The sequence below is a fragment of the Quercus suber genome, unplaced genomic scaffold (genome assembly GCF_002906115.3).
Source record: "Quercus suber isolate HL8 unplaced genomic scaffold, Cork oak 2.0 scaffold_501, whole genome shotgun sequence".
NCBI lineage: Eukaryota > Viridiplantae > Streptophyta > Magnoliopsida > Fagales > Fagaceae > Quercus > Quercus suber.
Window position 1 is genome coordinate 114,775 of NW_027069950.1, and position 24,363 is coordinate 139,137.

General features: G+C 36.6%; 3 protein-coding genes across 4 annotated transcripts; all 3 read right to left on the reverse strand.

Annotated features, from left to right (window-relative positions):
* Nucleotides 1-1,114: 1,114 nt before the first annotated feature.
* Nucleotides 1,115-2,054, reverse strand: LOC112029495 (uncharacterized). The gene has a single exon (XM_024062180.2). It carries the CDS (start codon nt 1,852-1,854, stop codon nt 1,441-1,443), a length of 414 nt encoding a protein of 137 aa, XP_023917948.1. The 5' UTR covers nt 1,855-2,054; the 3' UTR covers nt 1,115-1,440.
* A 5,694-nt stretch (nt 2,055-7,748) lies between these two features.
* On the reverse strand, nt 7,749-9,865 carry LOC112029509 (probable rRNA-processing protein EBP2 homolog). 2 transcript variants are annotated; one of them, XM_024062195.2, is made up of 2 exons: nt 9,735-9,865; nt 7,749-8,911 (listed from the first exon to the last, which is right to left on the reverse strand). In XM_024062195.2, exon 2 carries the CDS (start codon nt 8,900-8,902, stop codon nt 8,027-8,029), a length of 876 nt encoding a protein of 291 aa, XP_023917963.2. In that variant the 5' UTR covers nt 8,903-8,911; nt 9,735-9,865; the 3' UTR covers nt 7,749-8,026. The 2 variants fall into 2 exon arrangements, with proteins under 2 accessions (XP_023917963.2, XP_023917964.2); XM_024062196.2 differs by having other exon boundaries at nt 9,722-9,843.
* A 1,802-nt stretch (nt 9,866-11,667) lies between these two features.
* Nucleotides 11,668-18,122, reverse strand: LOC112029497 (probable LRR receptor-like serine/threonine-protein kinase At2g16250). Its single transcript, XM_024062182.2, has 4 exons — nt 15,533-18,122; nt 14,020-14,145; nt 13,354-13,376; nt 11,668-12,885 (listed from the first exon to the last, which is right to left on the reverse strand). Exons 1-4 carry the CDS (start codon nt 17,344-17,346, stop codon nt 12,293-12,295), a joined length of 2,556 nt encoding a protein of 851 aa, XP_023917950.1. The 5' UTR covers nt 17,347-18,122; the 3' UTR covers nt 11,668-12,292.
* Nucleotides 18,123-24,363: the final 6,241 nt, after the last annotated feature.

The window sequence follows — 24,363 nt, forward strand, 5'->3', positions numbered from 1 at the left end:
AGCCTCATAAAGGTCCTATGTCTTTACTGATATGATTTAGGCTGAGTTTTTCTTGTTTGCCACTAATGACTGATATCCATGAATGCCACATGCTTTGATTCATAGAAATGTGAGGGTTATAAATAATAGTACTTGTGGGTTTTTAACTGCAAAAGTATTGCAGAAAGGTTTAGGTCTGAATTTTTGCATTACTCTTTCCCTCCATTTTTTGAAGAAGCCTTTAGTGGTTCTTTTTTTTTTTTTCCTTCTGCCTGTCCCTTTGAGAGTAACATGAGGCAGACTTTGTGCTAATTAAGCACATGCTTTTTGGGATCTCTCTGTTCAGATGAGAAAGCAGGAGTGCAATTTTTGCCTGCACTTGAGCAGCGTATGGTCCAACAAGTGATGGGAATTGCAATGTTAATTAGCATCATCCATTTACCATAATAAAAATTGGTAAGCGAAAAGCTTTAATCTTTATGACTAAGCAGCACTATCCAGTTCTTCCCATAAAACTTTGGTAGCAAGTAGCATCCCACTCTCCCTCACTTGTAAAGGTGGGAAAATGGTACAGAAAATGCAAAAAGATATGAGAGAGAAGAAAGAATTATATCCATAGTAAAAGGGAGAATCCTTTTTTCTTTTTCTTTTTTTCCTATGACGAGGAACCCCGTCAAGAAATGGGCCAATGGGACCACCCTTGAGCTGCAAACCATTATCGGATGTCTACACACTCCCACCCACTAAGCAGGTATCGAGTTAGTTGTGAAATACCTCAGTTAGGAGTTGAATCGGGGGCTTCTGGCTTCTGGGTTTATAGTTAGTCCAAGCACTCTCCCATATTGTTGAGGCAACCTGGGTGGGAGCAGTAACAAGGAGAATCCTATCCTATGAATGCCTCTTCCAAATTTGCTCTTTATACCCTTTATCTTGCTTTACCCCCTCTTCCATGCAAGGGAGAATCAAACTCTAATCAGAAAATTATAACCATCCAACTGGAGGACATTAGTCACATTTTCTACTTTGTTAGAATTAACTGAAGCCCAAAAGTTTTATGTTAGGATAGCACACCTATCCTCCCAAGTGTATAAACAAAGTAGTAGTACAGACAAAACCAAAGAAAATTTTCATGCTATAGACGACCAATCCTATGATAATTTCTTTTATCAATACCATCAAAATTTCCTTAGTACAGGCTCATCAGAGTTACAGCATATTTTAATTCCCCAATTTAACGTATAAATTTACATTGCAGACCCATGCCACTCTAGACTAACCGCGAGGAACAAAGTACTAGTACAGACAAAACCAAAGAAAATTTTCATGCTATAGACGACCAATCCTATGATAATTTCTTTTATCAATACCATCAAAATTTCCTTAGTACAGGCTCATCAGAGTTACAGCATACTTTAATTCCCCAATTTAACATATAAATTTACATTGCAGACCCATGCCACACTAGACTAACCGCGAGGACCTCAGCGATTCTGCCTTCCATTCTTTGTTGACCTTTTCTATAAATTCTTCTGCTCTTCTCCTCAGCTCATCATCATCATCCTCTTCTTCATCCTTGTTATGATGGATGTTGCCACTTTCCTCCTTGTCAACAACAGGTGCTTCATGGAAATATGACACTTCTTCAACATTTGTCAACATTTTGTTGTCATCAAAGACCTGCTTACCGTACGTTCCTTGTTTATGATTTGTGCATGTGTTTATGATCACCGAGAGAGGAATTTCACCTTGTTGACCGAGCTGGGCGCTGGATTTCGAGGCCACGAGAAGAATGGCAATGATCAAATTGCAGAAACAGAAGATGAGGAGAGAGTTGGAAGCAGCCTGAGTGACGGAATCAAACATGGAATCAAACATGATTGTACAAATTGAGATTAGAGAGATGATCACTAATATTAGGAGACTGGAAGATGTTAAAGCCTATTTAAAGTGTGTTATTGAAGAAGTGTGGGGAAGAAGCTTTTTGTATCAGAGGTTTGAGTACATGACTTAGGTGACTCAAAAATCAATAAACTGAGTAGATTGAGAGGCGTAGTCTGAAAGCTAATTTATTATAATGAGATATGAAATATTACAGGCTTCTGTTTAATCATTAATATATTAATGTATTTGGAACTTTCTTATCCAATGTATTGTGGGGCTTTTTTTCATTAACTAATTAGGAGGCAATGTACTGCCAAAGAACCTCACATGGGACTTTCTTGGTCACTCACACCCACTAAGTAATCAGTTTGACATCACCATCCCAATCGCATATTTTGGTTTTCCTTTTTTCTTAAAAAAAGAAAAGGTAAAGCAATAACGAAGATCCTGAATTATTTTATGTTTCACCCTATAGGCCTATAGAAAGGTCTCCTTCAATTATGTTTGGTAAGTTGTTTTCATTCTTGTCATAATAATCATATAATAAGTGAAAGTTTAGCAATATAAAAAAATGTCGACATTTTTATAATACCTTTGTTTTAAATTGTAATGAGTCCCGGTAAAACATTACTTTATTTTATATTAACTTATAATGAGTTGATACATTAGACATTATAAAAATGTTTGTGACATTTTGTTATGGTGATAGAAAAACTCATATAATAATAGTTTTTTTTTTTTTTTTAGAATCGTATAATAATATTCCTTAGTCAATAATTGTAGGGTGAATGATGTGGTTGTTCGAATCCAATTAAATATATGTACAACTTACAAATTAAAAGAATTTTTTTGATAGATACAATAGAATTTGAACTTATGGTATCTGCTGCATGATAATTTTTCTTTATCATTAGACCAAGACACCAACTGAATTTTGGCGTAGACGGGGTTCGAATCCTAGAAATCTTATTCGACAACAAGATACTTTACAAATTGAAATTTTTGATAAGATAACTAAGATGACCTAGATCATTAAACCTAAAGCTAATGTTCTTTGGGTTTACAACTTAAGTAATCAAGCTTGAATATTATAAATTATTATGACAATTAAGTAGTTATAGTTAATTAGTTACTTTAGATAATAATACTATAATGTTGTTTAATTTAGTTTATAAGTGTTCTATCTTTTCATAAAAAAAAATATTTAATTTGGAAGTGCATACAAATGTTTATTTTTAGTTCAATAGAATAAATGTTTAGTTTTAAGTTAACTCAATGTTTATAAATGTTTGTCTTATCATGATCTTAGTCATGATAAGATAAAATGGTATGGATTGGGAATAGGTGTGTATTTTTTAAAATATAAACAACATATGTTTAGGATGGAATTCATAAAAGTGAATAAGATTTATTAAACGTTGTTGAGTTCCAAAATATTATAAGTGTTGAAATCCAAAACTAATGGACCCTCAAAGATAAGAAAGGCCCAATCCGTGAGTCAAGACCCATTTAAAACGGTAAAAAAAAAAGCCAAAACTCATGAATGAGTAAGCCTTAGGCCTTAGGGAAGGAAGAAAAAAAAAAAAAAAAAAAAAGGAAGTTTGGCCCAGCCTTTGTGAGAAGAACTCCCAAGGAGCCCAGAAAGAGACTGGACCAAGATATCTTAGAGCTGCCTAAACCAAGGAAGGGATCCTCGAGAAGTGCAAGAAAGAATTAGCTGGGAGTTGGACAGCTTAGTGAAGCATGCTTATGGACACAAAGGACGAAGAAAGACATGTCCCATCAACCACCTACAACTCAAAAGAAAATGTTTGGAAACAGATGATGACTTAGGAACCAACGCCTGATGAAGGGAAGCCCGATACCTTGGGAAAAGCAGAAAGGTGAACTATGAAGGAAGGTGGCTGAGATGTTTCAGCTTGACAAGTAGGAATCTACCTATTTGAAGAAAAATGACAAAGGGTGGGGCAGCCAAAAAAGGGGCTTTGAAAAGTCTCTCTAAAAGCCTTGAAAAGAGAAATAAAAGTCAGCCTCATTAGGACCTCCCAAAAGGGGAAGGTCAGCTGGAAATTTTTGGAGTGAAACCTCAAAAGAAGAATATAATGAGAAAATTAAGAAATGACCAGCCACCAATGTTGTTGACACAACATTGGTTCTGGTACCTCGGGCAGTAAATGGAGGGAATCAATGGCACACCAAAAACCCTAGGAATGTACTATAAAAGGAAGATCAAGTCATCAGTAAAATTCATTTAGCAACAATTAATGAGAGCAAAATGAGCATTAGAGAGAGTCATTAAACTTCAGAAAAATAGAGAAAAGAGGAAGATATTGTGAGGGATCCTGTGATAAGTGCTTGAGGGTACACTTAGATTCAAGGGAATTCAAACCTCACAAGTCTTGGAAGCTTACAAAGAGTTATCTAAGTCTGTGACTTTTGAACTTATTTGAACCTCATGACATTTCCCAATGAGAAATAGAATCCAATGTACTAAAAAACTCAATATAATGACATATCACTTTATTTTTTAAGAATCCCTAACGCCCTTACTTGCTTTTTTTTTTTTTTTCTTTACTGTTCCTTAGTCATTTATTTTACAATATGTATATGTTTGCATGTACGAGTGTATATGTGTTGTAGGACCCAAGTTTTGCGCATAAATTGGTTCGTAATCAATCCAATATAGCTACGATGAACCAAACCCAGTCCACCAAACAACAAATATAAAACTCTTTGAAGGCCCAGGATTCTCGTAACCACTTGGGCCTTGATACTGACCAAAACAAGAACCCACACACGTTTAATATGTAAAATACTTAGAAAGTTTAGAACGACTTTTTTTCATTCATTCCAAACAGGGCCGTTGGAAGCTTACAAAGAATTATCTAAGTCTGTGACTTTTGAACTTATTTGAACCTTGTGACATTTTCCAGTGAGAAATAGAATCCAATGTACTAAAAAACTCAATATAATGACATATCACTTTATTTTTTGAGAATCCCTAACGCCCTTGCTTCTCTTTTTTTCTTTTTTCTTTACTGTTCCTCAGCCATTTATTTTACAATATGTATATGTTTGCATGTATGAGTGTATATGTGTTGTAAGACCCATGTTTTGTACATAAATTTGTTCGTAATCAACCCAATATAGCTACAATGAACCAAACTCAGTCCACCAAACAACAAACATAAAACTTTTTGGAGGCCCAGGATTCTCGTAACCACTTGGGCCTAGAGACTGACCAAAGCAAGAACCCACACACGTTTAATATATAAAATACTTAGAAAGTTTAGAACGACTTTTTTTCATTCATTCCAAACAGGGTCGTTGGTAATCGGTAATTACCAATATAAAATTCTAGATTCCTGAAATCAATCAACACGTGTAAATCATAGAGCTGCAGAAAATAAGTTTTGCCGTTTTAAAATCTTATCAATCTGGTCGGCACTTGGAAGAAATAGGGTAGGAAATTCAGTTAAATACAAGGTATTGGACTTTCTTACTATAATATAAAAGAATATAAAAGCCTCAATTTGTATCAATAAATATATAAATAAATGCCTCAAATTCGGGCTGGTTTCATCCACTATAATAGCAAAGATAATTGAAACCAGATTATATATTCCTAACGCAACTCCGGTTGACTTTCAGTACTTATAATCTTTCTAATATGGAGAATTATTTTTTTTTCGCCTGATAAATTATATAACTGCACCCTATTGAAAACTCAACCAACACAAGTCTAGTTCCCCATGTTATAATGTCATTGACATAGCAAGAATGCTGACATTGACAATGGTTTAGCATATAATTGTACACAAATTAGTTGCTGGTCGAGCAGTGCTTGGAGTAATATCTTTAACCTCGCTCTGCACAACAACCAAATGACAATTGATGCACATTCAGCAGGGGCGGCTTGATGTATTTGGGGCCTAAAGCGAAAATTGATTATCTTGTTTTAGATGCAAAATTATTACTAATTAACATAAACTATCTAGAATTTTTTCTTTTTTAGAAATTTTATAAACAGAAAAAATTTGACAAAATTTTTCATACTTGTTGATATGGTAGATTGATAATAGTAAGTAAAAGAGTGGTGTTAGTGGTGGACTTAGACGAGAACTAATAAAAGTTTGCTAACTAAACTCTTATTATTATTGTTCTTATTTTTTTTAGAAGTATAACATTAACAATATTTTTTTACAATAAATCCTATGTTTTAAGTTGCTTTTTTTTTTTTTTTTCTCTTTGAAAATATCACTATTATTATTTTTTGCCATCAATAACAGGTTGTAACAACCTGCTACTTAACATAATTGTAAAAGTGTTGTAAAAAATATTGTGGACATTGCATTTCTCTCTATTTTTTATTTGTTTTTCATCTAGTAAAAAAAATATTATTTTATTTATTGATTATAAATAACCTTATTGGTTAAAATTTGGGGGCCTTTTTTTTACTTGGGGCCTTAGGCGACGGCCTCTCTTGCTCCACTGTTCAGCCGGCACTGACATTCAGCAATGATTGCCCAACCAATAAGTTGACTCTTAATTCAAAAAAAAAAAAAAATGAAGTCTCTTGTTGATAAGTGATGGAGCATAGTATTTTCAAATACAACAGAATTGATGAAGCCAAAAAGCACATCCAGCTAAACAAATTAGAAAATAATATATTAAGAGCATTCACATCAGTCCTTGTATAAGTGTGTATAATAGAAAAAATACTCAAATTTACACATTTTTGTTCAAAAACAGCCCACATCAGTCCGTTTAAAATCTTGCAAAATCTTCTAAAATTATCAACGAGATACAGTACTTATGTATACTTACACAGGCACTGTAGCTCGTGTATATATTATTTTACTAATTTCCGTTCACACCAATTTTTCTCTCTTTTCTCCGTGCACAACGACCTCAGCTCCTCATCTTCTTTTCCTCAGATGCACACAAACACACCCATACACAAACACATCCACACAGACAAATCAACATAGAAACACACCTACACACAAACAAACCAACAGAGAGATAAATCGATGCTTGTGGAGCTTGGTTCGTGGATCGACCGATGAAGACACGATCTGGGTCGCCGAGGCTTGGTTTTGGGTCGCCAGAGCTTGGTTCGTGGATCGGCTAGTGAAGACACGATCTGGGTCGCCGGGGCTTGGTTATGGGTCGTCAGAGCTTGGTTCGTGGATCGGCCGGTAAAGACACAATCTAGGTCGCCGGGGCTTGGTTCTAGGTCGCCGAAGCTTGGTTCGTGAATCAGCCAGTGAAGACACGATCTGGGTCGCATGAGCTTGGTTCTGGGTCGCCGGAGCTTGGTTCGTGGACCGACCGGTGAAGAAAGGTTTTGGATCGGCCGGTGAAGTAAGGACCCGGTGAAGAACTAATCTGGTTTGGTAGTTTTTGAGAAAGAATGAGAGAGAGAGAGAGAGAGACGTGATCTGTTAAGAAAAAATGAAAAGAGAGAGAGGGAGCGCACGCGTATGTAGTTGGGAGAAATAACAAAAAAAATTGAGAAGAATGAATATTTTATTGAAATATCTTGTAAAATACATAAACTGATGTAGGTGTTTTGTAAAAGTGGCAGTGTAAAATAGAAAGAGTAGGGTTTTTCATGTAAAATAGACAAAAAATTTAGAAGAACTAATGTGGATGCTCTAAAGAAAAAAGTAGCTGTCAAGCTTGATTCATAAGGTTAGTTTAACATCCATGTTCCTGCATACAAAGCCAGCATCTAATTGGACTATTGACTTGAAATGTGACAAATTGTCAACCGAGATTTGACGGTTAAATATAGTACTACAAGACAATCGCCATGCATCCACAATCTTGGTTTCTCCATAAAGAAAGCTAAACAAATAATAAGATTATCAGGCTTCACAAAATAAAAAGGAACTAGATATGTGTTATATCACTAGCCAGGGCTTGTGTGAGACTCGAAAATAAGGTATACATATGCCCACAATGTTAACACTGAGCTTGAACACCAGAAAGCAAACTGCTACTTGAAGAGAAATACCATTAAGACAAAGACCAAAGGGTCCCAAAATTGAAGTTTACATATATATTAGAATCAGCAATAGAGCTCTGTAGGCTACAACAAGCCCCTCCCAGAAAAACTGAAATCTTAGAGCAAACCTACAATAAAAATCAAAGTTGTCTATTACCTTTTCCTTTTCTTATTTCCAGTAACCTTGCCTCCATTGAAGCTTCTTATATCATCTGTGGTCTCTGCTGTATTCTGCTTCTTCAGACCTTTCCTCCCACCAGACCCAAACTTCGAATTTCTGAATTCCCTTTTCTTCTGTTTATTTGGGTTTCCAACTCCTCGTTTTGCCTTCCCTCCGGAACGATCTCCTGGAGCAACACCTGGTCTTTTCTTATTTGACCTCTCAAAAGTTTTCCCGTCTTCAAAGGGCAAATTCATATCAGCATCTTTTTCACCCACGGCAAACCCACTCTGCTGCCTCTGCTTCCTCCACTTCTTGACAGACTCTATCTCTTCCTTTTTCTGCTTAGCTCTCTCTTTCTGCTTCTGGGCCTGAATCTCTTTAGATAGTTTCTTGGACTCTCTAGCCTTCCTTCTCTCCTCAGCCTCCTCAATCTTCCTCTTCTCTGACAAAAGCTTACCTTTCACTTTCTCCATGTGGGAATCTGTCTTCACCATCTCAGCATAATAGTCAGGGGGCCTGAAACAATTGATCTTCATTGACTTAAGCTTCTCAAAGGCTTCCTTAGTTCCCTCCAATGCTTGCATAACGAAGGCAGCCTCTCGTGTCAGGTCATCATTCACATCCACCTCTTGCTCTTGGTTAACATCGATGGAGAGCCTGTGTATCCACCCCGCATTTTCAGGCCAGCAAATATCTCCAAGTTTATCAAGGAGACCATCCCTATTGTATATCGAGTTCTTTGAAGGTTCAGTCAATTTCACATCTTCATCTTCTTCCGACCCTGATTCAGATTCTGATGCTTCCTCATCGCGATCTTCCTCTCCATCCTCCTCAAACATAACCGGTTCTTTATCAAATATCCCCATTCAATAAACCTAACACATATTACAGAGGCAAATACTTGTTAACAGGAGAAAATAAATTTTTGCATCATTACTTATTTGGGGGAGAAAAAAGAAGGGGGAAAATATCAGAACCATCACATGAGCTAAATAAATTCATAAGAGTAGTGTTGAATTTTTTATATAAATGTGTACTCCCTTTTTATAGTAATTGTAAGGCAAGCCAAAAATTTTGAGGCTACAATTATAGTAATCATAGGGCTTTCATTTTCTCTTGTTTTTATTTTTGTTAACCTTTTTTTTTTTTTTTTGGGGGGGGGGGGGGTGNCAGATAGTTGATAGTTGATAGTTAACTAATTTTACTAACGATCCCAGGCGGGCGTGTTTAGAATGCAGCATCCATTCAACCATTAAAACAGCAAGCCATTTTCTAATAAACACCTTTTTTTTCATGTTCCAATAGTTTACCAACTAATCAGACTAAATAACAAAGAACTAAGAAAATCCTGAATAGTTTCCAACAACATAAGGTGACATTGAGAACCTAACCCGAAAAAACAACAGCATAATCACAGACCCAAACACTCATATCAAAATTAAATTAAATACAAGCCATAATAATCAAAATAATTTCATCAAGTACACACACAAAAAAAAAAAACTACCAAGTTTCACAAAATGAGACAATATTACACACAATCTTCATACAACACCAGTAGCAAGCTAAAGCTGCAGACAAGAGCTAAAGCAAGAAAACAAAAAATATATATAAATGAAACAAGAGCAATCTTAATGGAACAGGTATAGTTAAAGTGAGAAAAGAGAATGGGCCATAGAAATTACTCGGAGATCGAACCTGAAGAGAGAGCTGCTTTAGGGTTTTGCGTTTTGTGGAAACAGAGAGCATAGGCTATTGAGAACGATAGAGACAAAGGGTTTTAGGTTAAGCCGTTTAGGGCGATGGAAATGGGTCGGGTTCAGCGAGCTTTCTGGCCCACCCGAATTAGATAATATAATAAAGGTTTGAGACTCTTGTTTTTACCCCCTTTTTTTTTTCTCTCACTTTATGCCCCTTTATTGATTTAAATAACTAAAATATCTTTTATAGGGTCTCAATTTTCGGACTAAGCCCAAAAATGAATGGAATCTTGGTCTAGTGAACTCAGTACAATAAATTTGTAGAAAGTGAGTCAAAGAGCTAGATTTTAGTGCATAAATAACAGTTAAAATGGGTTTTTATGTTAATCAAACAAAAATGAACTAAGTTTATCAAAGAAAACTTGTCCTCGGCACAATCCGAGGAGCTCTACTTTTGTATATATTGAGTGACAATGGTTGCAAGAGTTCTTGAATCGCCATGATGCTTTTTCTCCCTTTTTCCCAAAAAAACCCCCCTTTCTACGGTGAGTTTCTCCTATTATATAGTCCTCTTTAAACGATCTTGACCTTCCACCCGTTGATCATCCTAGCCTATACTTGAGTGCATGTCCCATCAGGCGTCCTCTCTAACATTCTGTGAGTTGCAGTAACCGAGGCAACACTGTTTAGGAGTCATTTCCTCATCAATGCGGCCAGAACGTTAGTTGTGAGCATTTAATGCGAAGGTGACAGTTTCTCCTTAAACTGCTCCTCCACCATGCTCCCATGGCTAGCCCATTGTACTTGTCCTTCTTTTTGGAATGCTCTGGGAGGCTGCCTTTGATAACGTGCCGCTTTTCCCTTCCATGATCTTGGTTGACCGAGGACAGGATTGTCTTCGACGATGTTCCTCGGCAGTTTGGGACTTCTTCGTTCGTCCTCAGACATTCCTCCTTCCTCGACGTGGGCCTTGGGCTCAGTATAAAATGGGCCAAGGCTGTCAAATTCTTTGGCCCCACATCTTTAATGTGTTAATTTATTTACACATAAAAAATATGTTTTCTATAATATAAGTAAGTGTGCAATTTTTTTTTCTCTTTTTAAATATGATTTAAATTGATTCTAAAAAAAATTAGTGTAAAATGCTTTAAATTTTTTAAATAATTTTTTTTAAAATTATCAATTTTAGGTTAACTCAATTTGATATGATCCATCCAATTCATAATAATAAGATAATGGTTGTATTTGGTATAAGTTTGGGTTTATTAAAAATAAATGGGATGGATTTAGAATAAAATTTCTTAAATTTATAGAGTACATAAAATAGTAAAAAGGTTTGGATTTGAATTTTATATATATATATATATATATATAAAATCATCTCAAACCCCACCTGTTGCATGTGTGTGTGTGTCTTGGTTTGGGGCTCATGGGCCTTAAAAAAAAAAAACCAAAAATAGATTATTGGTCTTTGAAGTTTAACAAGTGAGCATTTTTGGTCTTTATGTTAACTTCTATTGTTGATACTATTACTAATGAACTTAAACAATGATTTTTTACTCAACTAATTTGATTAAAGAAAATTTCTTTTATGATAATCCTATAGTTACAATTATGGAGAATGGGGGATTTGAACCATAATTCTTCTTATAAATAAGAGCATAAAATGCCACTGAATTACAAGACTGTTGGTAGTTAAAGAAAATCTCTAAGATTTTTTTTTTTTTTTTTTTTTTTTTTTTTTTTTTTTTCATTATCTCTATCTCATATACAGTAACATATTAATTTTAATTTATCTGGATCAAAACAATAACAAATGATTCAAGCACCTTTTCAATCCCTAAACTTTTCCCACCGGAAGCTTTTGAGCTACAGCCCCAATCCAGAGACCACCAACACCACCACGCATCGTCAATCCGCCATGCTCAGAGTCGCCTGAACTCAAAATTATCTTCTTATTTTTTTATGCTGAACTCAAAATTGGAATATGCTGGAATGTGTTGTACACTTGTACCAACATTCAAATAGCTATCCATGCTGGAAGTCGTGGCCACCATATTCCAATTTTTAACAACAGAAGAATGTTCATAAGTTACAAAGGTACATATCAAATTGCTCTTGATACCTGAGCAGCTCGGAAATACAACAATGCATTTTTTACGGTTAGGTAATTTTCTTTTAGGTATGTAAAATACAACAATACCGCAAGAAATTCTAACCCATTACAATCTAATATTCTACGTATGGCATCAATGAGAAAGCACCATTACATAGAAAAAATTGCAGCTTGTGTAGACAATAAACAAGCTTTCAAAACCTATAAGAGTCTGGTTCAATATACAGGACACACTTCATTAGCCATTTTCATTGGCCTCAACAATATTTGCCCCATCAGATAGGTCAAGGTAAACATACCACATTATCTTCATCAAATGGCTTTTGGACCCAGATGAAAGGCTATTGGAAAAGGTTGTAGCCTAAGAATGCTGTTGAGCAGGCAGGAAATTGGGGCAGCCTGCAATATCATCAATAAAGAGCAACAAACACCTTTTCGGCTTAATGCTCATCTTGCCTCTCCAAGTCTTGCATTTCAATTGGTTCAGGGAAAATTTCACTTGATAACCTTTTATTTGAAGATGAGTATTCCTGTCCGCCACTGCCATGGGAGTTTTCCCTCCCTGGCTGTTTTAGACCACCGGTGCTAGTCTGGCTTGGAATGGTGGCACTCTCTGATGAGCTGTGCCGCCAACTACCAAAGATCGCAGCACTCCAAGATCTATTAGACGATGTTGTTCGCAACTTTGCAGAACTGGAACTCTCCTCCCTAACCACTTTTAAAGGGTTTTCCAATGCTTTAAGGATATGTTTCATTGCAGGGCGTCTGGAAGGCTTGCTGTTAAGGCATGACCTGGCCACAATTGCTACAGCCCATACTTCTTCCAATAGATCTTCATCTATTATCAGAGATGGGTCAACAATTTTAGTTACCAGTTCCTTGTCATGTATGCTGATGTAGGGCAGCGTCAGTTCCAACCACTCTCTTGTAGTAGCATCATCAAATTTGCTGATGCCAACCTTACCCGTTACAAGCTCAAGCAAGACTTTCCCAAAACAGTATGCATCATATGCACAAGTTGCTGATGATGAGCCTGTCCATCACCAAAGAAATTAAACAAAAAACTGTTTAGTTTTCTTCTCCAATCTTTATGCAGTTGAAAGAGAAAGAAACACTGAAATGCCAGATACATTAAAAGTCTACATGGCCCACTCTCCTCACCACTCTTCTAAGCTGAAATACTTTCTTTGAATAATAGACTTGCTTCAGAAAAGTGTGAACCACCCTAAATTTTCAAGACGAAGGGGAAGAAATATATATTCTCTGTGAGGATAGTAGTACGCTTATTGCTTAAGCTTCAGATTATTCTCCTGGAGGTCTAGACTATTGGGCCATGACTTAATAGAGACAAGTTTACAGTCTATTCCTAGAGGAATGGCTAGGTAGGGTTTATAAAGGATGATTGACCAAAGAGGAAGCATATTTAAATTATGTTTTAGTATGTTGACAAATAGATAAAATAAATAAAGAATATCCAAAAAATGTAGGAGAATATACACACCAGAAGGGCCTTGTTCAGAGATTCTGCACATGACACAAGAGAAAAAAGTGTTACACCTTTGGACAGAACACAATAAACATATCTAAACATGGAAACAAATTAAAGTAATAAAAATGGCAATGTGCACAAAAGACAGATTTAATTTTAGTCCAAACTAAATCATAATTATATTGGACTAAACATTCCTTTTAAGTAATTGATTTCATGGGGGCAAATAATCAAAACCATACATACATATATATATATATATAGTATTTACATCCATTTAAAGTTACTATTCATGCATCTAATAAACTACCTGCAACAAAGTGAGAGATGAACAGATTCAGTCCCACATCTCATGAGTTATCTATTGTACTACTAGTAGTAAACTGCTAAGTTGACCCATTTCATGGCCCCAATATGTAATAAATATATCTAATATATTCTGATTTATTTTCTTCTTGAGTTTTTTAAGACAATAATTTCTGGAGATCAATCAAGACTAAGACATGCCAGGTTGTTGCTGCTAATGATGGTCTTCCAGAGCATCTATTCTAGGTTAAGCTCAACAAATGTTGAAGCAAAAGAACAATCCCTTTTTTTTTGGGGGGGGGGGTGGTTTGCACCATGTGGCATGCACAACTTGAAAATGCAAAGAAAATATATAATTGATAAATTACTTACTGTGGCTTCCGCAAGAACCTTGTGAGCACATTCTGGTGTGAATCCCCATGAGAATGAACTTCGCTCAAACTTCCAAGCCGCACTTCAAATTTATCATCAAGGAGGATACTGCTTGCTTGAATATCTCTTCAACCACCAAAAATATTATTTCATTTAATATTTGCACCACTGGGCATAATAGTTCTAAATAAAGCTAGAAAAGATAAGAGATAATGTTTCCAAAGCAATTAATTTCTGACTAAAAATCAAATTGTGGTTGGAATTGACTCAAATGAAAATATGTGAAAAGTACAGTATATAATTTTGCTAATTGAGATTGACTGATTTGAGCAAATAATAATAATAATAACTGAAAATGACCAAAATGAAAGCATTTAAGAAGCATTTCTATATAATCTTGTTAGCTTGCTACTGGAGCACATCTCTTTTCACCAGTGTATACTGCTAATTCTTTCCATTAAAAGTAACTAAAGGTCCAATTTGAAGCCATCCTTTGTGACTATATAAGCAGCTCTTACATAAAGAAAAGAAAACATCAACCTATGATACAAATTATCAAATTTTGTTCATCATTCAGATGATAATGTCCTACTAAACTTGCAGAAAAGAGCTCAAAAGATTCAAACTTTCTCTGTATGATGATTTGATATGATAATCTCCCCAAAAAGGAAGACGATATTCAGTCAGGTTTTTGGCTATCAGCATGCACACTCAGGTTTTGTGTTAAAAATTAAAAAGACAAAAGACGAAAGAAAAAAAAGAAACAGTTATCTTTGAGTTTATTTACTCTCCAGGATCTTATACCAAAGGTGAGTTTGCAGTAGCACGTCCTAACAGGGTATGTATGTCCTAGATGCATAGGGTGAAAATCCCACATAAAATGAATCTCGAACAATCAAGAAATCACATCCAATACCTAGAGTATGATCCTCATTATAGAAAATCACAAAGCTTTTATGTCCCCAAAAGTATATGGTCAGAGTTTATGGAGAAAAAATTTAAAATAAAGAATTGTGCATTCTTATTTTTCTTTCTTCATTTGAATAAATTGGGTTCAAAGTTGCAGCCAAAACTGAGTTAAATTTAATGCAAAAGCTCCAGAAAGGTTGGGACCAGTACACAGATGTCAAGAATCCTAAGTACATACTCAACCTAGAATGTTTAATGTTTATTATTTTTTGGAGAAAATGATATCACAGTAAATCAACCAATCCTAAATGGCCCAAAAGCACCACCCATAAGGGTCTTTCCCTAGGACATAATTGAATAGCCAGTTAAGCACCTACTTCACTAGCAGACAAGCAGGTTAATTATGAAATTAAATCAGAGAAAAGCTAATATGGGGACAAGCTAATTTTCTTGACAGAACAAATAATTGTAATCTAAGTTGCCAACAGTCAGATTCATAATACGAGATTTCTAAATCACCACATATGATGGATGATATCAAAAGTAAGAAAGTCAAGAAATTAGAAAGGTTTCACTTATATGAATGAAGAGAGATCAATGATACCTGTGAACAAGGGGAGGGTTACACTCGTGATGTAGGTAGGATAGGCCCTCAGCAGCTCCTATCGCAATTTTCAATCTTGTGATCCAGTCCAGAGACTGTGAACTGCCATCCTCAGAGATAAAGCTGTGTAAGGAATTAGCCAGGTCTCCATTTGGCATACTTTTGTACACCAAAAGCTTCTCACTCTCATGCTCCAAGCAGTGCCCCAATAGTGGAACCAACCGGGTATGTGAAACCTTGCTGAAAAACTCCAGCTCCATCATGTATGATTCTTTCTTGAAGGAATGCAAATCTACCCTTTTGATGACTACAGGGATCCCACCTTCCATAAGCCCCCGGAAAAGGTCTCCAGAGTGGCCATGTTTGATAAGATTTGCTTCACTAAAATCACCAGTGAAGTGGAGCATCTGTTCATAGGTAAATATTTCTCCAATACCTGTCAAATTGGCAGGATCCTTGGGTAGAGAAGCGTTGTCTCCTTCTGGAACAGACCCTACATTTGCAGTCCTTTGAGTTGCAGTGCCCTTATCACACATTCTCAGGAGTAGTACCATGACCAACACTAAAAGTGCAATGAAGCCAATCCCACCAACTAGGCCCCCTACTATATATATCCATCGTTTCTTGGTCTTTGAATTATGTTCTGCTACCTGATTCTGTTCTGGGTCTCCAAAATTATCAAAAAGTAAGCCTCTGTCGGTATAGAACTGTCTACAATCATCCGCACTCCTCTGATTTTGCACCAACTGTAAACAATTTCTATCAAGAGTAGCATTGCTTTGACCAGCATCAACTACCTTGCCTTGAAAATAGTTACCGGAAAAATCAACTGACCTAAACTTCCCAGCATATGATAAATTCAAAACACCATAAAACCGATTGTTTGAGAGATTGAACACCGCAAAAGTAGCGTTTTTATTTAAACCAAGACTCATAAATATACTATCCGGAAATGGACCCTCCAAAACATTGACCCCAACATCCATCCTCCTCAAACTCCTCAAACTTTTCAACTCCACAGGCAATGACCCGGACAAAGCATTCTTGCTAAGATCAAGCTCTACTAATCTAGACAAACTACCCAATTCACCCGGTATCGAAGTGAAACTATTATCAGAAAGACTCAAGTATTCAAGACTTGAAAGATTACCAAGCCCATCTGGAATTGACCCAGATAAGTAATTTGAAGAAAGGTCAAGCCTTGTGAGTTTAGCAAGAGACTCAAAACCAGAAGGCAATGACCCAGTAAGTGAATTCCGTGAAAGATCAAGAATTAACAGCTCAGATAAATTTCCCAATGAAGAAGATATACTACCAGTAAGGTTATTACCTGACAGATTCAAATACCTCAGTGTACTCAATCCACCGAGCGACGGAGGGATCGACCCAGTAACTGAGCTAGACCTTAGATCGAGCACTTGGAGTGCATTAAGTCTTTGGCCGAACCAGTCAGGAATAGGCCCCGGAAGCGAAAACCCAGAAGCGTTGAAAGACACCAAGCTTGTCAAATTGGCCAAAGAGTCCACAGCGAACTGTTGATTTTGAATCCCAAAACGGCTTCGTCTCAACCCGGACACGTTGATTTCAGTGACCCGACTGTTATTGCACCGAACCCCGGTCCAGTTTCTACACGGGTCGAGCTTGATGGGCCAGTCCTTGGCTCTGAGCCACAAAGATGACCGAAGCGCAAGCAAAGCCGAGCGTTCAAAGCTTGAGTTGAGGTGCTCTTGTTGTTGAGCTACAACGCATTGGAACAACACGAACGTGAATATTGCTAGCTTAATAAGCAGAGCTCGTTGAGATTCTTCTTCCATGGCTTAGTTTGATAATGCGGAGAAGAAGAAAGTACAAGAAGAAGAACTGAACTAGTTCATGTTCATCGAGGTGGTGGTGTAAGAAGATTCATTTTTGTGTGTAATAATTTCACATGTACACAAAAATAGTACACCAGATAATGCCTGTATTTAATGTACTCTGCGAAATTCCAACCTCCAAATCACGAGCTTTGATTCTGCATTCTATGTTGTTCTAAACAACCCAACTGAATTCTTAACTAAAATATCTATATACTAAGTTACAAACTTTTCAAAACTTTTCGCTATATAATCTTAGTTTGCAATACATTTAAAGACTAAAACGTGTATAAGGAGTAGGCTTTGGAGTTAAGGAGAGAGAGTGTGTACAAGACCTTAATGGCAAAAGGTCGTACCCCAGCTGCCAGGGCTCTCTGCCACTGCCAAATTCAATAACTGTGTCACTTTCAGACTCACCGGAGCTAATTAATGAAACGTGACTGTGAGTTGTGTTAAGCTCTTCTGGTTTAACCAATGGCTATATATATAGGGCTATGGAGTTTTGGGTTTTTAGTTGACTTTTTAGGCTAGAAGAATAGTAATAGTAAAAATGCTGGTGGTGGAAAAATGGCTGGTTAGCCCAGGCATGGTTTAAGAGATTGAAGGTGGTCACTGGTGTGTGGGTATGATTTGTTTGTTTGATTATAATAGAGAGTAGGGAGCATTTTGAAAGTGACAGAAGTGTCTTTGATATCTGACAATTCAAAGCTTATATAAGTTTTTCTTTCTTTTTTCTTTGATTGGAAACTTTGAAATTGATTTTGTCGCCGACTTGCCGTAATAGTGGCAACCTTATTGAATGATTCATGAGATTAACACTTAGCCAAAAAAATAATAATAATAAAGAGAGAGAGAGTGATAAGAGATGAGATGAATTATTGGGTTTCCTTTACTTGGGTGAAATTCCTAGTTTAGACTCACTTTTCACCATGCACAGGCTGTATGGTTGGTCCAATCTTTTTCTTTTTTCTTTTTTCTTTTTTCATAGTATGATTGGTCCAATCTATAGCTTTCACTTGTGGAGTGGATTCAGATTTAATACTTTTCTAGAGAAAAAAAAAGATTTAATACTTTTCTAATGGTATCTTTTTATCTCAAATAATCAAATGGCAGTTTAGTCCTTCACTCCTTCCAAACACCATCCCTATCTGCTCCTATCAATCTTTTATAAAAGTTTATTCTAAAAAAAGAATTTACAAAAGTATCGTAGAATTGATTACCACGAAAGATGTGATGATGCTCAAGCTTAAAGTTTGAGTAAACATCACCTTCTATGATCTTTTGTGTCTTAAAAATAAATAAGGGGAAAATAAATAAGGGGAACTCTATAAAAAAAAAATATATATATATATATATATATAGTTTTTTATGTGACAATTAAATTATTTATTTTTTACTATATTAAATCCTAAAATATATAAATCATGACAGGTTTGGTTTATTTTCAGTATTTTTGTATTTAAAATAAAATGAGACTTTTAGTTAAAAAAATTCTGAAAATAAGCCAAATCCAATCATGACAATCTAAATACTTCATCCATATTAACTAAAAATCGTTACCAAAATAACCTATTTGGTGAGAGGAAAATTGTCGCTAACGCCTATTGTACCCCTACAACACTATTTTGCTATGAGTGATTATCTTCTTCTCCACACTAGATAGAAATTATAAAGAAAGGGAGAGGACAACATCAGGAAAAAAAAAAAAAAACTTTAAACATAATAGTGAAGTAGTGACTGCGAAGAACATATTTTATACTGTAGTTTTTAACATGTATGATTATGAAAATATTAGTTAAGATTGTCAAGGTTTATAAATGTGAGGTTTTAAATAGCAAAATTAAAAAGTAAATGTTTAATTTGTCATAAGTAGAAAACTGTTGGGGGGGTTTTATTACTAGGATTTATCCAAATAAACAAATAGTCTGTTTGGATACCGCTTATTGATGAAAATTGAATACACTATAGTAAAATAATTTCTAAATGTGTGAATAGTGTCGTGGAATCCAGTTTTAAATAAAAATTTACTGAAATCTATACTTACAAGTCTCGTAAACAGTGCACAGGACTCACACAAAAAAATAGCCTCCAGCACAAACGCAAACGCGTTTTTATATCCAAACTCACATAAAATATGGATTTTGTCAAGATTCTTAAGAATTGTAAAGGGTGTTAAATACAAGCATTTAAAAGTTGAAAATATGTGTAAAAATACGTGTAATATTATTTAAAAACTAAAAACATGTGTTTTTTTTTTTATTTTAAAATATGTGTTTGAGTGAATATACCAAAAGAAGTTATATATTTAAAAATATAAGACAGTTTTTTTTTTTATATCAAAATATAAAGCAGTTGGAATGCACGATTTAGGGAAAAAAAAAAAAAAAATTGTGTCAGTTTATTAATTGCGCGTGCTCAGTCCGTGCAAAGTACAAACTCCATATGGTTTAGTTTATTACTTAAGATTTGTTTTTATTTTAAAGATTTTAAAAATAAAAATCTAACTATAATAATTCATATACATATATATAGAGTTTAAAGAAAAATTTGTAGTTTGAATTTGACGTACCACCAAACGAACAAAAAAAAAAAAAAAAAGAGTAGAAATTTGAAATTCCTAATAATCCTAATAAGTGGCTAATATTCCTCTTAAAAAATGCTAATTTTTGTTCCTAAAAAACAAATGCTAATTTTTTTATTGGAATTTGGGACCATATCCATTATTAACATCTATATTTCCACTTTCCATGCTCGTATAAAAATACAAACATTCCTTTGCTTGCTTTTAGCTTGCTTGGCCTTACCATTTTACACATAATTATTTTAATTTATATATTTTTTAATTGAATTAAAAATATATTTTATATTTAAATCATCCATTAAAATTATTGTATATTTTATTTTATTTAAATAGTAGAATATATAATTCCATATACAAACACAATAAAAAACCTATATATATATATATATATTGTAGGGACTCAATTTGGATTGAGCCTGAGTACGAATGGGTTTTCAGCCCAATCAAGCCCAAACAATAAATTTATAGAGAGTGGGTTAAAGGTTTAGGCACTGGCCGTCGATCACCAAGCATGAACTTTCTTTATGAAAAATACTAAGAGTTTCTTTACAAATGGGGGAATGCTCCTCGGCCTGTGGCCGAGGAGACCTCTTTGTTTTCTTTCTTTTTTTTTCCCCCCTCCTTTACTTTACTTGCTTTTCTTATATAGTTTTCATCTGCCTATCTCCTTATTCCATCTGTTGATCATCCATTTGCCTCTCTTTTGGTCGTCCGTCCCATCAGAGGCCTTATCAGTACTCAAGTGGTTCACTCTGACCAACGTTGCCCTGCTAAGAGGTTATATCCCCATTAATGCAGCCAGAGGGGTTAGGTGAATGCATTAAGTGCGAATGTGACAGCTTGCTCTGAGCTTGTCCCCTCCCAAAGATTATCCTTAGAATGCCGAGGACGAACAGGTCCTCGGCGTGGGTCACAAAAGAGGCTTTGTCTAACTTAGCCTCGGCTGGTTAGTCCTCCTCGGCGTTGGCCTTGGGCCTAATACCCGATGGGCCGAGGCTATCGGGCCCACGGGCCCCACAATAGCCCCTCAAAAAAAAAAAAAAAATTGTGTCAGTTTATTAATTGCGCGTGCTCAGTCCGTGCAAAGTACAAACTCCATATGGTTTAGTTTATTACTTAAGATTTGTTTTTATTTTAAAGATTTTAAAAATAAAAATCTAACTATAATAATTCATATACATATATATAGAGTTTAAAGAAAAATTTGTAGTTTGAATTTGACGTACCACCAAACGAACAAAAAAAAAAAAAAAAAGAGTAGAAATTTGAAATTCCTAATAATCCTAATAAGTGGCTAATATTCCTCTTAAAAAATGCTAATTTTTGTTCCTAAAAAACAAATGCTAATTTTTTTATTGGAATTTGGGACCATATCCATTATTAACATCTATATTTCCACTTTCCATGCTCGTATAAAAATACAAACATTCCTTTGCTTGCTTTTAGCTTGCTTGGCCTTACCATTTTACACATAATTATTTTAATTTATATATTTTTTAATTGAATTAAAAATATATTTTATATTTAAATCATCCATTAAAATTATTGTATATTTTATTTTATTTAAATAGTAGAATATATAATTCCATATACAAACACAATGAAAAACCTATATATATATATATATATATTGTAGGGACTCAATTTGGATTGACCCTGAGTACGAATGGGTTTTCAGCCCAATCAAGCCCAAACAATAAATTTATAGAGAGTGGGTTAAAGGTTTAGGTGCTGGCCGTCGATCACCAAGCATGAACTTTCTTTATGAAAAATACTAAGAGTTTCTTTACAAATGGGGGAATGCTCCTCGGCCTGTGGCCGAGGAGACCTCTTTGTTCTCTTTCTTTTTTGTTCCCCCCTCCTTTACTTTACTTACTTTTTTTATATAGTTTTCATCTGCCTATCTCCTTATTCCATCTGTTGATCATCCATTTGCCTCTCTTCTGGCCGTCCGTCCCATCAGAGGCCTTATCAGTACTCAAGTGGTTCACTCTGACCAACGTTGCCCTGCTAAGAGGTTATATCCCCATTAATGCAGCCAGAGGGGTTAGGTGAATGCATTAAATGCGAATGTGACAGCTTGCTCTGAGCTTGTCCCCTCCCAAAGATTATCCTTAGAATGCCGAGGACGAACAGGTCCTCGGCGTGGGTCATAAAAGAGGCTTTGTCTAACTTAGCCTCGGCTGGTCAGTCCTCCTCGGCGTTGGCCTTGGGCCTAATACCCGATGGGCCGAGGCTATCGGGCCCACGGGCCCCACAATAGCCCCTCAAAACCCTGCTGCACGTTCCCTCGGATGGGGAGGAGGGTTTTGATACCTGCGGGCTCTCTAGACGAGTTGCCCCACTTCGGTTTGTGCTAACGCTGGAGGTTTTTTGACTGCCCGATGCGCGTTTTTAGCGTTTCAAGACTTAATGGGTGCCCACATTAAATTTTGGCGGCACCACGGTTCCCACTTTCAACGGTATGATCTTTTGCTTTTATGAGCAAGCGGTTACATTTGGGGAACCTAAGGGGGAGTATAAGTACCTGTTTGAACCGCTCGATTTCATCATTTTCGCGCTTACAATTGTTGACGCGTATGATTTGAATCTGGTTGGACTTGTACACTATCTGAAGAGTACCGTCATACTTCTGTAAGTCTTCTTTTTCTATCGATCTCAAATTTCCTTGATTTTACTCCTCCTTTTCTTCTCTTAGAACTTTTAGTCATCTTTGGGGAATGGGTAAGTTTAAGAAGTTGGTTGAGTCTGACGAGATGATGAACAAATTCATCGTCGACTATGGAATACCCAATAATGTGAGTTTGAAGTACTGTGAAGAAGGGGAGTGGTACCTTAAGAGGAGAAGGGTGAAGTTGTGATCCCGATATTCGCTTTTGTAGAAGGAGGAATGAGAATCCCTATGAGGCGGTGACCCTCAATTATCTTAGGCATTTTCGCCTGTCTCCTACCTAATGTGCCGCGAATGTGTTTAGGATATTAGGGTGCGTAGACATCCTGAATGAGAAAATGGGGCTGAGACTAACTCACCATGATGTGAACTGGTGCTATAACCTTCATCACCTGAGGGGTAAGACGTATTATATGAAAACAAGGGACGATAGGATTCGTCTCATCCAGTGTCTTCCTGATTCCAACAGGGGGTTGACTCAAGATTTTCTTATAGTATCAGGAGAGTGGCACAACGGCTTTCATTGCCCAACAGTAGAGGGGAGCCAGGTAGGACATCCGAAGTAGGAGATAATTTAGGTTTCAGTATTCTCAAGTTTTATAACTGTATATTCGATTTGGTTGACTAACCATAAGAGTTTCACTTTTCTTGCCACAGATCCGCACGCCTTTGCACGTCATTTCCATCTGGTTAACAACAGATTTGGAGACCGTTCTTAGGTCGGACCTTTTCCTAAACGAAACCGATAACCAGGTCCGAGCTGCTCATCACATCCTCGGATGCGACCCAGCTCAGAAATCATTCCCAGTCCCGAAGCACGTAATTAGAGCTCGTGATCCTCGGCTTACGCATATTACCGTGGTGGAGGACGGTTTTGCTTTTACTGAGGGTCTTATATACCTGAAGGCATTCGCTATCAGGTCCCTCTTCATCCCAGCAAGTAACGGTGGCCGAGAAAGGACTATCTAAGAAGGCAAGGGAGGTGGTTGAACTGAGTTCCTCCAGGACGAATATAGTGTGTTTGACCTAGCTGATCAGTCCGAGGATCCTCCTGGTGACCTAGGAGACCCCCATTGTCCGAAGCCGATCTCCAGTCCCTAAGAGTTAGTACTCAAGCCGAGATGGGTTTAAAAAAGAAACCCCAAACCAATCTTCTTGACTTACTCGAAGGCGGTTCAAAGAAGGGTGGACCAGAAGAGTCGCAGCCCCAGCCTCCAGCACCTCCGCCCCAGATTTTAACTGTGCAAACTAGTCGTCTTCTGCTCCCACAGTAACAGACCCTCCTACCGAGTCTCATGACCCGAAAAGGAAAAGACTTTCAAGGGTAAGGAGCCAATGGATGGGAGCAAATCCCACTCCCCGCCCGAGGAGGGTAGGTTTCGCAGGCCTCCGAAGCAACTAAAGCTCGTGATCAACGGAAGAGTAAGAAGGCCGCCAGCAGTCCGAGATTCAGGCTTGGCTGCCCGCTGCCTATGCTTCATGATCAGCCCCTGATGGATAACGCTCGATGCGCGGAATCTCAAGGAGCCGAGGGGGCTCTTGTAGCCGAGGCCCTGGAGAAATCTCTTCTTCTTCCCACTGACATGGCCGAGTAAGAAATATGACTGGAGTAGAGGTTGTCCTCGACCTTAAGAAGTATCTAGGAATGGTGGGTCCTTTGGCACCTATTCACTTTATTCAAAGTTGTCGATTAGTACCTTCCTTTCTTTTACGGAGTTACTTGTTT

What these genes read in the sequence shown, in the direction of transcription:
- LOC112029497 (XM_024062182.2), bottom strand. Translation starts at nt 17,346, where the DNA reads ATGGAAGAAGAATCTCAACGAGCTCTGCTTATTAAGCTAGCAATATTC. An exon ending in AACCCTCCCCTTGTTCACAG is followed by an intron (nt 14,146 to 15,532) that starts GTATCATTGATC and finishes TGGTGGTTGAAG; the next exon opens with AGATATTCAAGCAAGCAGTA. An exon ending in CTCTGAACAAGGCCCTTCTG is followed by an intron (nt 12,886 to 13,353) that starts GTGTGTATATTC and finishes GGTGATGGACAG; the next exon opens with GCTCATCATCAGCAACTTGT.
- LOC112029509 (XM_024062195.2), bottom strand. Translation starts at nt 8,902, where the DNA reads ATGGGGATATTTGATAAAGAACCGGTTATGTTTGAGGAGGATGGAGAG.
- LOC112029495 (XM_024062180.2), bottom strand. Translation starts at nt 1,854, where the DNA reads ATGTTTGATTCCATGTTTGATTCCGTCACTCAGGCTGCTTCCAACTCT.